Consider the following 15213-nt stretch of genomic DNA (forward strand, 5'->3'; position numbering starts at 1 on the left):
ACAGAGGGCCACGTGGAGCCTTTGGGGACCACAGGTTCAGGATGCTAAGTAGCAACAACCTTAGCCCTGCATAATCCCTCTGAAAGGCTACTGATTTGCCTGCTCTTCCATGGGGCATTTCAGCAAACTTCCTCCCCACCCACCACCCCCAGCCCTGTCTTTCCAGCACACCCACACATACACAGAATAAATAATGAGCATGCCCGTGTACAAAACAAAAAGGAAATTAAAAAATGGAACTCCTTACTGTGGTACTAACCATCCTAGCGGATGGGGGATTTGTCCTACGGTGCCGGGCGAAAGTGGGTAATACGGAGAGATGTCTGGAGGGTGCGGAGGCCGTGGGATTCCTGGGAGAAGAAACAGCATTTCAGGGATGAAGGAAAGAGAAAGTGGCAGAGGTGGGGTGGGCAGGATGGCGGGGCATCTCTTCTGAAACCTGCCAAGTCGGTGAGCTTCCTCGCCTTCTCCTTCCGCCCTGGTTTGAACACCTGCCTTATCTCGTTCTAGGTGGATGAGTATGGTGGGCAGATTCAGACAGGCTCTAAAAATGGCATCTTGGGTTTTTCCTGTCTCAGATATTTGGTGAATTCTAAAGGGCTTGGCACACAGTAGGTGATGAAACATATTCGTGCCCTTTGCCCGTGCAACTCGCACTTCCACACTTGACTGTGTCTTGCCTGCAGGAGACTCACTCTACTGGTCACCAACACTCTTTCTAGTTATAGCTTTTGGAAAGGTGATCCTTTCTTCCCTCCAGAAATTTTAACTCTAGAAAGTTTCCACCTCAACTTAGGAGATAAGCTGTAGGAGAAACTCACCAAACACCATGGCATCTTCTCCAAGGCAGATCAGAAAGAACTGAACATATGGGGAGTGCTGGGGGCCTAGAGCCCCCAATCCTAAGAGTCACCTGTGTGGATTAACTCCCCCACATGTACTGCTGTATCTTGGGGACCAAGGCCCTCCATAAGGCCCACATGAGTGAATCCTGCAGGTCTGGCCACCACAGCGTATTGACCCCTGGCAGCACACCCCATGAGCAGTTCTTAGAAGGCAAGGGTGAGGGGAGCAACTGGGGCCAGAGGCTAAGCATGCCGCTGAAGGAGGCCCCGCGAGCAGCCCCACAGGACTAACACAGCCTGGAAGGGAATGAGTTGCACGTTCACGGGTGAAAACTATCTTTTAATTTTTTTTCCATTTCACTCAGGAAGCTTTTAATCTGTAAATTAAGTCTCCCCGGGTGACATTTTCATGCAGTCGTGGCTTTTTCTCTATTACAAAAACCATACCGATTAGCTGGGCTTGGGCCTTACACCCAGCCATTCGCACACTTGAAAGAATGTTCGCAGAGGAAAAGTAAACAGTCCGCAGACGTTAATCATATGTTTTACGATAACCATTTAAAAGCTATTCCCTGTACTGCCATTATTTAAATGAGACGTAGATGCTGCCATTCACTCCAGGAGCCCGGGGCCAGCTGGCGGTCTCCTCCAGCCATTCCAGGTCCCCCCTTGAGAACAGAGGGGCTCAGAGGCTGGGGAAAACCAGCTAATGTATGGCTTCACTAGGGCCACGAAGGCAGTCCGCCTTGGCCCAGCACCTAGCAGGTTCTCGGACAAAGTGATGTAGACTGGCCATTCCAATCCTTCTGACGACCAGCTAGGTCGAGTGCCCTAGCCTGGGTCTGCCCAGCCTGGATGAAGCCTCCTGGCTGCTCCTCCAACAAGCACCCAGTGTAAAGGCTGAAGGTCGCTTTCTGCCTGATACCTTGTCGGTTGTTCGGTGATGCCAAGAAGAAATATTCCTGGGCTTCGGTTTTCCCATCTGTAAAATGGGTCTGATAATCCCCAGCATATGGCAGGGGAGGAAGAAGCTAAGTAAATCAGCAAAGAGAACGGGAGCCCGGACATGAGGCCTCCTGTGTCTATGCCACAATTTCTGGCCGAGTGGCAGGGTTCCTAAGGGAAACACAGCTCTCTCATTTATATTCCCAAGGAGGTAAGAAGGAGCCAAGGAGATGTCCCCAAGTAGGTCTGAGGCTCTGAGACTTAGAGGCCACTGAATGGCTCTCAGTTAGCTTGCTGACAGCCCCTCCGGGGACACTCTGCAAATTTTGAGTCCTAGGGGAGGAGAAACCCACTTCCATTCCAGGCTCTGCCCCCTACCCCTCCAGCTTCCCTTCCAACACCCAGGAGAGGAACAGAAGCTCCTCCACTGCTACCCACCACCCCCAAAGCCCCCGCCCCTCCCCCGCATGTGGACCGGCAGCCCCAGGACCAGCCCTCTCCCTCGGCAGCCAAGTACAAGGCCTACCTGTTTTGGGGTCTACGTCAGCCGGTAAGTGTGGGGGTGGGTTTCCCGGGGTGAAGTGTTCGTTGCTGTACGTGATAAGAGGCGTGAGCGGGTGGACATGGTGAGGGTGCTGCACCACCGGTACTTTGTTCGACTGTGGGGAGGACAAGAACAGAGAAAAGACTCCACTGAGTCGGTTCCAGCTGCCAGGCCTACAGACCACAGGACTCGGGTCCCCCAACCCTCCAGCTCCCACCTTGATTTCCTAAGAGGTTCTCACTCCCAGCAGCCCAGTCCCTATTCATGCATCAAAGTCAACAGACAGCCCTGGGGTAAGTCCCTGGCAGCTCTGGCCTCCCCATGAGCCTGGCTTTTAAAGATCTTTCTCTACCCTCGCCCCCCATTTATGAAGCCCAAGCACTTGCACCTGTCCCATTGGCAGGTAAAGTGGAAACAGTGGTTTCATCTCCTAGGCCTACTGCGTGCTTGTTTGTAGGGGGGCTCTCCTACACCAGGAGCCCACTCCAGCAACCTCCAGGAGGCAGGCAGGAGAGCTTCAAAGGGGTCAGGCTAGGAAAATCTACGGTTACAGGAATCGTGGCAGGGCCCACCTCCCACTACCACCCTGGCTCTGAGCCCTCCCTGCCCCTTAAAACCAGCGGGCCCTCTGTAATCCTTTGCAGACAGCAAGGGTGAAAAGCCCCACTCAAGGTCTGGTTGGGAGCATGGACTTTACCAGAAAGCTCTAAGCTTCTAGGCAAGCGCCTGCATATTTTATGTAGATTACAGTGGGCCTGATTCATTAGAAATTTCATTAGGAAGTCATCGGGGAATGCTAATAAATTAACTCGATGATGATGAATTGGGCTAATAAAAGGTATGCATTTTAGAAACGGGCAGTTCTAGAAAACAAAGTACTGGCATTTTCATGTCTGAAAAAGCTGGAGAGATGGAGAGAAACTGGGAAAAAAAGGCATTTTAAAAGAATTTTTCTGGTTGCCATGAGCGGGTCTTTCCATACGATTCTCCTCGTTGTCCCCCCCAACCCCACTCTCAGCCTATCCCCCCAACCTCGAGTGCCATGCTGTAACTTAGCCCGGGGAGATCACAAAGAAAAAATTAAGCTGAAACACACGAACTACTGGGCCATTTACTGAAAGTAATCCAATTGCAAAAAACCCTATTCCCCATAGAGGATTTTCACTAAAATCCTACAACAGGGACATTTAACCAGATTAGGTACCAGCGAAGATAAAGAGGCGAGTATTAGATGATGAATGGATTAGAGTCAAGTTTCATTTCAGAATGTGTCTTCATTTCCTTTTATTACTTTTAGGGAGGCACAACTTGCATTAACATCAAGGAAAAGGAATTGCATGAAAAGAAAAGAAGGTTCCAGTGCTGCCCACTAGTGCCTCCCGAGTTCAGGGGCTGCCAGCAGTGAGTTCTTTGTTTTTCCTCTTGCCCTTTTTCTTAATAGGTAAGGAAGGGGGATAATATGGAAAAAGCATTTCTTATCAGTTAATTATGGGGAAAGCATCTTTAAAGATGCTCCTAGCTTTCTGTGGGTGTGGTTGGCAAGGAAAACATGGCCATCCTAGGCCCTCCAGAAGACCCTACGGGAAATGAAGTCAACATGACCAAGAGCCCTAGAGACAGACACTGGACACCCTGAGAGAGAGGCCAGCTAGCTGGGCACAGGAGCCTTGGGTTGTGGGTTTTGCAACCAAAGCAATGAAATTCAAAGCAGCAGAGCAGAGTGTGCCTAAGACCCAGGCTGCTCCTAGGTCAGAAGTCAGCAGGTCTAAACAAGGCCAAAGCCAGTGGCTGGGGGTGCTGCTGCCCATGGCCAGCACCGGCGTCTTAGGGAACGTGCACTGAGGATTTGTTCAGTGGGCGTCTCTGAAAGTAACTGACAAATATGCTCCCACTGTGGGCTGGAGAGGGAAAAAGAGAGTAAGGGAGAGGGACAGGGATTGGGGGATGGACACAGTCCGATGGAGCCCAGACCATGGAGACCCGGGAGAGGCAAGAAAAATGATGGTCGCTGCTTTCCAGGGTTTTGTTACTTGGCTGGAACAGTAACCACTGGAAAGAGAGCAAGCGGAGCAGCCCGGGCAGAGGAGGGTCAGCTGAAGACTGGGAGGAACACAGGCAGCCACGCAGGAGGGAAGACGGTCGATTGGGGTTGGAGGACCATGGGAGAGCGGGTACGCCATGGACGCAGATGGATGTGGGCAGGGAAACCCGCAATTCTCCACCGGAGCCAAATGGAGCCCACACAGGGGGCTTCTCACAAACTCGAACCCCCAATCTTAGGACTTCTCCCAGGAGGAACCTGCTTCAGTAGACACGGGTTCAGGACCCGGGTCGTAGAGAGCCGACTCTTCTGTTCAGCCACGATCCCAGGCCAGAGATGACCGGGCAGTGGCAAGCACTGAGGTTAAGTGTCCTAAGCATGGATCCAGCCCTAGTTCTGAGAGGATCCAGCCAACGGCTTAGCATGGAGCCAACCCCATAAGTGGGATTTTATTATTGTTCGTTTCACTAGTAGGGAGTAGCTACTTGGTGGCGTGGTTCTGCCTGCAGATGTAGGGAACACATTTCTTGTCCAGCAGTGGATAAAGAGCGTGTTCAGGCAACAGTGGACTCACCTGGCATGGGGCTCAGAAATGACTTCTCCCTCTGCCCCTCCCCTGATGGGGATTCCAACAAAAGCTGGGCACCTGTTCTAGCTGCCATCACCCCCACTATAACTCATTACTGGGCCAGTGAGTGGTTTCCTGGTCAGTCAGAACTCTATAGTATGGGCTGGGGGTGGAGCAGGATTTGAGGTTTTGATTGCTACCTGGATTTAGGAGAGGCGAAAAAAAAGGGGGCCTCCCTGGGACGCGGTTCTCTTCCTGATTATGACGTGTGCCAGGCAGGTCCGTAGGAAACAGCACAGCCACAAGCTACCCCAGTGACTGGCTCCTAAGCCAGAAGGGGGATGCAGTTGTACCTCCAGAATCCAGGGTCTAATTGCTACCCCCATCCGCCCAGCCTACATACCTGGATCCTTTTTAGGAAGGGAGACTGTTCTTCCAGAAAATTCCCCTGTCTCTCCTGCCTTGGAGTTCCCTGACTCCCACCTCCCCGCCCTTTTTATGTCACATCACACCCACTGCTAGGGCTGCTTATGTACCTTCCTTGGCCCCACTCTAGGACAAGGACAGTGTCTTCCAGAACTCTCTGTGTCCCCTGTCAAGCCGAGCTTGTGAGACAATGTCATAAATTACATAAGAACCTTCAAACTGCAACTCAAGTTTTAGGAGAAGAGAGGAAGAAAGCCAAGCTCACAGATTCATTTCAGTAAATGGCTGTGCTCCTTGAATACACAATCACTGTCCTTCAGAAACCATCAGTTTTATGATTTGTTGTAACGGTGCCCTGAGAACAAATTCGGGCCATCACCCGGCAACCAAGAGTGAGGACCATGAACTCAAGGGAGATGCGGGCTTATGTTCTACTGCACCAGTCTTCGTCAAACTCCCAGTGAGAACTGGGTCTGTCTCACAGGGCTGTGCCAGTTTAAAGAGCAGGCACAGCATCTGGCACCCAGCTAAGATGCAATGGGAAGAGGCTTGGGAAGAAGCTCCAGTGACTAACGATGAGCGCATGGAGGAGGTGAGGGGCTCACACCCCTCCAGTCAGCACGGGGGTAAGTGGAGGCCTCACTCCCCATTGCAGAGGACATTCGCGGGGCATGAGGGTGCGGACGCTCTGTGGCTGCTCTTTCTCAGTGCAGACCCTTGTTAAAAATGAGATAATAAATACATCTTATTATCTCTTTTGGGAAAAAAAAATTCCTTTATATTCTGCTACTAGATGAGACCGCCCGGAAGAGTTGCAAGCTAAATAAGAATAGCTGGCGAGTCAGGGGGAAGGCTCGAAGGTAGGAACTGACGTAGGTGAAACACTGCAACCCGGATAGGAAGCACCCCGGACTCTGCTCCGCTCTCCCAAGAGCCTCCTTCTTTAGCGCAGGCTTTCAGGACTGTATTCAGAACAGAACGTTCAGGTGTGAAAAATACCCTCCTTAGTGGAGAGACAAAGACGACCCCAGAAATGCATCCAGGATATTTAAAGTAAAGCAACGCTCTGTACGGGAGTGCTGGTGGGATCAACAGCCTGAAATATTTCTCTCCCCCATTTATCTGTTTGTAGACAGAGTCCAGTGTTCAAGGCAAATACACGCAACATAAACCCAGATGCCTCTTAGGGAACTGCTTTATCTAAGTATGAATTATGTCTTCAAAATTATCTAAGTATGAAATCGTGACCTCTCTCCAGTGACAGTGAACTGAGGTTTCATGCTCAGGGCGGTGATGGGCAGCAGCACTGAGAGCCCAAGTTGCTGGTATTTAACCGTTTAGAACATGAACACTAGGAATCTCTGAGCCACAAGAACAGTCAGTGGTCATGAAATAGTTGAGTTTTGTTCAGGGAGCTCCACTATCAGCGCCAGAGACTCGCCCCCTGTGGAGGCACTCGGCACCCTTTGCCAAGATCACTGGGGGACAGGATAACAGGGAGACCAGCAAGGACCCTCTGCTCTTCCTGAAGCTCTGAAGGCAGCACCAACACCACTCACAGCTGCCTCCACACACCAAGCCCAGACAGCCCCAGGCTCTGCGCTGAGTGTGACATTCTTTATTCAGCCCTCAGTTCCACACAGCAGGTGAGGGATCTGGCCCAGGTGACAGGTGGGAAGGTGGTGGTGCCAGGCCCAACTCCACTGCCCACAGCTGTCTGCCGAGTCTGGAGCAGGAATGGGGTGCACTGCCGTGCTCATGGAGCGAGTTCTCCCAAGGTCTTACCAAGGAAATTCACCACCAAACCAATGGGCATCTGGAGTCTAGACCAGTTTCAACAATGTCCCCTACTACTCCAGCCTTCCCCCTTGACCCCTCCGAAGCAGCTCAGGGCTCCCTGCCTCAGCTGGGACACCTTTGCCATAGGGCACTAAGTATTTTTAGCAGGGGTTTTTATAGCATGTGGCTGATCACAGAAAGCAAAGACATTTAATGGGATGTCTCTGCTTCTCAAATACAGATATGAGCAATCTCAGGGCCCAGCTGGAATCTGATGATTGACACGTCACATGTGGTCAGTTTGGTGGACATGACACTCAAGAAAAAGTCAGCTAAAAAACTGAACCCATTAAATGAAGTAAATAATTATCTATTTAAAAACCATCAAAATCCTCACCTTGGCAGCGTTCGGACCTCATGCTTCCTACCTAGAGAAATGACTACGGCCCAAAGCGAAGTCTTCCCTGGGTTCTGTCTACGTGTTTCGAACACCAAATAGTTAAATTATAAAGAAAGGGTCCTCTAACAGTCCACAAAGAGCACAAAGCTTTCCCACCCCAAGTATTCACTGAGCATTCATCTGGGGGGGACAAGAATTGGGGGGCATGTACCCCTGTGGCTGACCTTTGACCTCTTAGGAACCCCTTCATGCTAGTGTTCTGTAACTTGGTCCTGCCACCCTGGTGGCCAGGCGCCCACACACCCATCCTAACGCTGCTCATGATTTGGAAGCTGGCAAGTGAGAGATTGATTCCAGCACTTCTAGATCTCCCAGCGAGCCCACCTCTCACCCCAACCCCTCAACCTTCTGTAACTGTAGGGAACCCAAAGGAATGAGAGCTTGGCATTCACCTCCAACCTATTAATCAACAGATGCTGAAAACAAATAGAGCCATTGCAAGCCCTGGCCTCCCCCCACCCCCCGGCCCTCCTCTTTACCACTCCCCTATTGCTCTCCCTTTCTGCACAAGAAAAATGGGGCCAGAAAGTGCCTTTATGAGCCCAGCACAATAAAACAAAAGCGGCACAGAGGAGTATTTGTCAGCCTTTTGCCCCTCCTCGGGTGGATGTGGAAGGACTTTGGTGGTCTTAGATTACCAGCCCTCCCAGGGTCTGAAATCAGGCTGAGGAAGGGCTGCCGTTCACACCGGGTTTATACAAAGTAATGGGTTTATTGCTCATCTCCGCGCATTTTCCAGGGGCCACTCACGGTGGCTGCACCAAGGCCAATGGCGACTGACAGACGGTTACTAGCTGTTTCACGTCACTGGACGCACGAAGCCTGGGCCAGGAGGAGGGGCTGGGATGAGGGAGGGGCTGTTCCCACTCATCAACCACCCCTTGGTGACTCAACTAGACCTCCTTCTCTGGCTGTGAACCAGAGAGGGTGCAATGGTCAGCCAAAGCGACCCCCCCTCTCAACGCCCACGATACCCACTTCCAACAGTCTGCAGCCACTCCCGCTGCTGAAATGACCCCAAGGAAATGCCCCCAGGGCCCAGCATCTGGTCTGCATGGACAGGCCCAGCCCAACTTGAACACCTTGCTGTCAGGTCCTAGAAACCTCCCAGAGACACAGCAAAGGAGGATGGAGGCGGGTTTCCACCCTTGGCCAAATGGGCTTCTGTGACCATTTTACCCTGGCCCTCTCCCCACACGGCAACCGGAAGCCTGGCCAGCCAGGCCTGCGGGGTGCGGTGCCCAGGTTCCTTTCACGGCTGAACGCTGCTCCTTTCTGTCTAAGGCCTTGCCCCCAGCTAATGGTGCTTTGTTCCCCTGGACAAGCCTTCCATTGAGAGCTGCAGCGCTGCTGCTGAAAATAAAAACTAAAGGAGGGGAGGCTTCAGAGATTTCGAGTTTTGCTTGGAGATATGAGGTGGTTAAGAGCAAGGAGGTCTGCCTGGGAGCTGCAGAAAAGCAGCACCAGGCCAGCCACTGAGCAGCGGCCTCTATCACCTGGTCTGGCTCCTACAGACTAGTCCGCCCACCAGGCTGCAAAGCTGCAGCTTCTGCCACCCATGGGAGTCTGATATTCAGGGTGCTGCTTATTTGTTTTGTAAATTAGCAGTGGCTGCCTTTCTCCCCCACCCCCTCCTCTCTGTAATCAAATCCACTTAGTAAGAAGAGGGAGAGAGAAGATTCTCCCTGCCGTGTACAAAATTCTGCCGACTCATACTTTCTCATGTACTCACACAGGCATTAAAATCCTTCATTGCAGGGAAATGATTGAACAGGGCAGGCAGGGAGAGAAGAAATGTGCAGTCAATTTTCATCCAAATTCTCACACACACATGCATATACATAGAATTAATTTAAACCAGCCTAAGCCCTAGGCCTTCTTCAGCTTGTGTGTGTTTTTTTTTTTTTTTGGGCGGGGGGGGGGGGTGTGGATTCTTCTATAATATAACAACTCAGTTGGTAACACACCCACAGATCGCCAAGCATTAGGGATCCAGAGGACCAAATTCATCTCTTCTTAATAACCTTTTTTTAATCCCCTCCAAAGGGGGGGGGGGGCCTGGGAGGGAGGCTGGAGGTGCCATGGTGGGGAGTGAGCACGCGAAGGGGGACGTTTAAACCTGAATATAAAGATGTGCCCCAGCTGCTGGGCTTTGTGATGCCGCAGTCCAGGCCCGACCCGGGAAAGCTGTGCTTTCACAGGCTCCTGAACAATGACTTCCAGTTAAGTTCATTAAACATAATTTATTTCCACTCATTCTCATTTATTTCCCAATAAAAAGAAGGCATCCCATTGTACTTCCCCCAACTAACCTTTAAAGCACTTGCAAGCTTACATCTCGGCCAGCCTGCCCCATCCAGGCTTGGCCCTGACCGCTGAGTTCCCAGGCTTTTCTCTCTGCCTGCCTCCCTCCAGGAGCATGCTACAGCATCGTGGAGGTCAGCGAGGGGGGGCTGCAGCAGGATCAACGAGGTCCCTTAATCCTCTACCAGGTCTCGGAGAGGACAGACCGGCCACTTCACCCCTAAGTAATTTCCAAGGAATCAGCAACCTCCACCCCCCTGCAAGATTGTTCTCCCCCACTTGAGTATTAAATGATCAGCGTTCACATAATCACTCTTGTTAAGTGTCCGAGTTTGCAGAGGGTTTTAAGAATTGGGTAAGAGGGTACAGATGTTTCTAGGAGAGCAGATTTTCCAAACGGAGCCAGGAATAAATCTAACCTATTCCAAATGAAGAAATCCAAAAGCTCAAATTCAAAACAACTTTTTAAAAATAATGATTTCCAGGCCACTCCGGCGCCCGCCCCCCGCCCGCAAACACAACAACCCCAAATCTAGGAATTCCTAAATGGAAAGGAAATCACCAATTTTGATTCAGAATAAATTTTAAGTTCATAATGGTTATTACATCCTGGGGATTTCAAGAAAGTAGTAGTGAACAAAATCCGATACCACCTTTCTAATTTATTTACCATGAACAGATGGATAAAAATGTCTTGTTTTCCTTCTCCACCCTGTGCCTCACTTTCCAATCTAGACCATATTTGAAATTCATGCCTGCCACATGCGTTCTGATAAGAGCTGGAGAAACAGCTGTTCCTTCCAAGCGCAGGTAAATTTCTCCTTAGCAAAGAACCCACAACCTGAGTGAGTGGAGGGATGACGTTTTGCTGCGGGGCCAACAGCTACAAATGCCCAAGCTCTGGACTCTTTCGGCAGTAGTTCAGCAAAGACAGGCTGAACGGCAGGCAGACGCCAAGGAGGACCAGCATGGTTCTGCTCTCTTTGGCCGTGAGAATGTCCCAAACTGGACATGGGAGTCACAGCCCCAGGTGTAAAGGCCATGGGCAGGGTAGGAGGCAAGGCAAGAAGCAGTGTCTTCCCTGCGAGCTGGAAGCTCAAGGTAACGTGGGAATGACCCAGGCAAAGTTCAATTATAAAAAAATACCTTCCAATGTGTGCAGAAGCATGTAATCTGGAGGCATGTCAGGGTTTCATCACATTGCAAAATATTGCAGAAGGAAAGAATTCCATGACATAGCTGGGCCAATCCCCCCCACCCCCATCACCCTAAACCACAAAGGGGAGGTTTCCCTAAGAATGTAAGGTTGCAGGCTCTGTTGCTTCTCGAAAATGCCGATGCAGCAGCCTGTTGTGACAATACAAACATCATAATATCTGTATCATTGCAGTCGGGAACTGACCCTTTCAAAGCGACCCCCTTCTCATAGGACGTGGGCAACGTTGGCGTCCCCGCCAGTGGAGCAGCAGGCCTGCTGTGCAGTAACCCAAATGATTTGACTACACAAAGGTCTGGAACCCTCTTAGAAATCTCAACACGGGGAGACGGTGCTGGGCAGGAGATGTGAGGGCACACAACTCACACATCCGTCGTGCCGGCTTGCCCTCGCTTCCCACAATTCTTAAGAGTTTACACAACTGAAGTAGAAAGTAGAAAGGGGGCCAGGAAGGAAAAGCAAGACCTCCATCTGCCGTTCCTGCGGGCTCCAGGAGAGAACCACCTCCCGCTTGGTGTTCTCACCCGACGCAGGCGATTCATTCATGACTCTGAAAACGCAAGGACACTGAAGAGACTGTCATCTATTTCATTCCTCCGGGTCCCCCACCCCCCCCAAAAAAAAATAGATCTAAGAGCCTATCACCCACTACAGAAGTTCTGTTTGGCTGTTCAACAACAAAAGAAAAGTAATAATAAAGAGAATTAGGGACTCGCCTCCGAACTCAAATAAATTCCCCTCCAGTGGGTGACAAAGGGTTGAAGTCACTAGTCGCATAGAGTAAAATGTATCCTGAGGGCCCCAAACTGGTATTGCAAACGGGCCTTCCTCCGGGTCACCCACGGCACCTCGCCCGTCAACTCGGTCTCCAAAACACATTTTGTTGCATTTAGAAAATACCAACACCACAAGTGAGACTGCCACCCTGAAAGGCCAGCATCTAAATTTGGAAATTGAAGTAAATACAACTAAAGACAGAGCCCCGGAAAGTTAGCATTAAATCTGAAAGGAGAATGCACAGTTTACACAAGCCTGCTACTGTAAAAACCCGATCACTCAAAACTGTTTCAAGCTTCGCAAATATGTTCCTCTCTGAGGCAATGTCATTCTTCCAAAGCAGCCCACCCTGGTGGGTGACGGGGAAAAATATATCTGTTAGAAGAAATCCCAACCCCCAACACCCATTTTCCCAGATTCCAGCTCTCCCCAACTTAGGGAGATGGGTCCGCTGGGCTATTTAACCCTAAGGATTGTGAGGGAAGTCAAACTTTCTCATCTCCCCTCTCCATCTCTTTTTTAACCCCTTCCCTGCCCTCCCCCCAAAACTGCTAAGAAAAATACATAATGAAAGGGCACAGCTTGAGTTGGCTGTTTATTCTCGATTTTTGGGTTTTTTTTTTTCCCTTCCCACTGACTAATTTTTTTTCAAAAAAAAAAAGCAGGGGTTCCAACGGTCAAGCCCATAAGCAAGGACACACACACACACACACACACGCGCGCGCACACACACACGCGTGCACACGCACCCCCCACTACTCACCCAGCAATTCAAATTGAGGTGCCAACCGCCCAACTGCTGGACGAGAGAGAACCCGGGGGCCACTGCGCCTCCCTTACCACTCACATCTTCCATCCCCACTAAGATTGTGTCCCTGGGGTACATAACAGCTTTGCTTTTCTTTCTCTCCACCTCAAAAAAAAACAAAACAAAACAAAACAAAAAAACAAAACTTTCTCTGTACCTTCAAGACGGGCCTGGCCCGGCTTTATTCCGCCTCCCTTACTGCTCTTCTCACTTTTCCGCTTCCTCCCAGCTTCCCCTCCCTTTATATCTTTCACTGAAAGAGCTGAAAAAAGGCATCTTAAGAGATGGAGATATCTGGCTCCAAATTCCTGCTCTGCTAGCCTCAAGAAATGCTCCACGTTCCCACTCACAGTGACCGTAATTATTCTGTTCATTCCTCGCCTTTCACGCTCATCCCTCAAAAATCAAAACAAAAAATTAAAATGTAATAATTGAATTCAACTAGTAGCAGATTAAATTAAAAAAAATTGTTTCAATTAAAATCAAAAAACAAACCCCCCCCCCCTTCCTAGTTTCTAATCTTTTCCACTACAAAATCCGTGAAGGAAGGGGAAGGCCCAATTCCCAGCCAGCTCGGGGCACCTACACCAGGTCCCCTCCCTCACCCGTTACCTTGGGCGGCAGGGACCGCGCTACCGCTAAGAGTAGCTAAGGACTGACGGTCAGCCATGAGGGAAATGATCAACCGTGTGCGGCAGGCACTTTATCTGCAAGATTGTCAAATCCCTCAAAACAAGTTTCTTAGGGAGAGGGCTGCGGTGGTGAGGGGGAGGGCGGAGGAAAGTATATTTTCTTGTCACAGTGACACAGGAGTGACACTTGGAGGGCCTCGCCTGCCACGCGCGCACACACCCTCGTCACCATCCAGGGGACGAGGCTGTGCCTGCCAGGCTGCCGGCTGGCCTCTGTGGACGCAGGAGGAGCCCGGCGGCTGCCTGTGCTCAGGCATTCCAGGAGTAGGAATGCAAACTTGCTTTGTGATTGTTGAGTTTTGTGAGGTTTTCCCAGAAAGAGAAAAGAGAGAGAGAGAGAAAACTCACAGAGAAAAGGCAAAAGACTGCAAAAGCTACGCCTGAACCCCACACACCCGACTTACTTTTCCTGGGGCTCTCATAGGATCCAGGGCCGGGTACATTTGCGTGGGTTTAACTTAATTGGAGTTGAGAGACTCAGACACGGCGGCCGAAGTGGCCCTCTTTTACATGAGGGAGGGGAGGGTGGGGGGGCAGCCGTGCCAAGGAGGGGGTTACAATCAGCAGAAAGTTGCAGGGGATAAAACTTGCCCAGAACGTCTTTCTGGTCCTCTCCCGCCCTGAGTCTTACAATCATTCCACCCTCTTCAGAAGCAAGCAGGCAGCTGGGACTGGCGAGCAGGTACCCAAACTCCCCCGCAGCCCCCAGGGATCCTGGACCTGTCTTGCTTAAAGCAAGACCAGTGGCAAAGACCCGGCTTCTTCTGGCGGCAGGACACCTACATGGGGGATGGCTTTCATTTGCCGAACAGGTTGTCCAGCTGTTTATCTCCAAACCTACAGGACTGTTTTTCTGATGTTGGTCTTTAAGCAATCTGTTAATACACTGGACAAGTTAATAACCCTCGACACCACCCTCTTCCCCCACCCCCCGCCAAAAAAAAAAAAAAAAAAAAAACAAAACACAAAAACCCAAAACAAGTCTGGAACGGCTTAAAGACAACCAAAAAAAGTGAGAATTTTTTCATTTTCTGCCTTTCTTTTTAAAAATTCTGCTCCGTGGCCCTTTTTCGGGACTTATCCAGCCTTCCTGTGTAAGTGTCAGGCAGCAACCTTTAAGGTCCTTAATACCAAAACAAAACCCTGCCATTTTCCCTTTACATGGTGGGAACAAAAGCAATGAGCCTCCAGTTTGACAAGTAAAAAGCCCCAACCACATAGCCCTCTAATTGCCTCCCCTCCCTCTATTCACGCGGACCACCACACTCCAGCAGCTGTCTTTGTCACACCCGCAATTTCTTAAGTAAACTGCAAGTTCCCTCCCGGCTGATGGACAGCTCCCCATCACTCAGCAACAATAACTTATAAAGTGCAGCAAACAGGATGGGCAACTTTGACTCGGGATTTATTTTCTGCCTTTCTCAAAAGACAAGGAAAATGGAAACAGCAAGATGAGCCAACACATTCCAGACAGACCTCTTTTTCCTCCTCCTTTAAGAGAACAGGGAAATCTGGTTTCTTCAAACTAACTCCTCCTAAGAAACTGCTCCGGATATCCGCTGTCCCATCGCTCGGCTCTGTCCCCTGGGCACCCTTAGAACGTTTCCATGAATGGAGGGGGGAAAAAAAAAAAACCCAAAAAGGTGCTCGAACGTTCCGTGGTGTTTGTTTAAAAAGTTCTCCCAACCAAAATCCCAGAGCTTCCTTTCTTTCCTGCTTGAAATTACGATCTGGTGCCGAAGAAATCAAGGAGGAAGGCCGAGGGACTGCCCTGCTGCCCAGGTCCTCATTCGCATCATCTGGAAAGT

The 15213-nt window shown here is 50.4% G+C and overlaps 1 protein-coding gene across 1 annotated transcript in view; it reads right to left on the reverse strand.

The window, feature by feature from the left end:
* Positions 1-15213, reverse strand: part of TCF7L2 (transcription factor 7 like 2) — a 191726-nt gene that overhangs the window by 20521 nt on the left and 155992 nt on the right. The window contains 2 exon segments of the mRNA XM_037497544.2: positions 248-350; positions 2317-2449. Coding sequence (XP_037353441.1) covers positions 248-350; positions 2317-2449 — 236 coding nt within the window.

Source organism: Talpa occidentalis, unplaced genomic scaffold (assembly GCF_014898055.3).
Source record: "Talpa occidentalis isolate TD23 unplaced genomic scaffold, MPIMG_talOcc4v2.1 talOcc4.8, whole genome shotgun sequence".
NCBI classification, from domain to species: domain Eukaryota; kingdom Metazoa; phylum Chordata; class Mammalia; order Eulipotyphla; family Talpidae; genus Talpa; species Talpa occidentalis.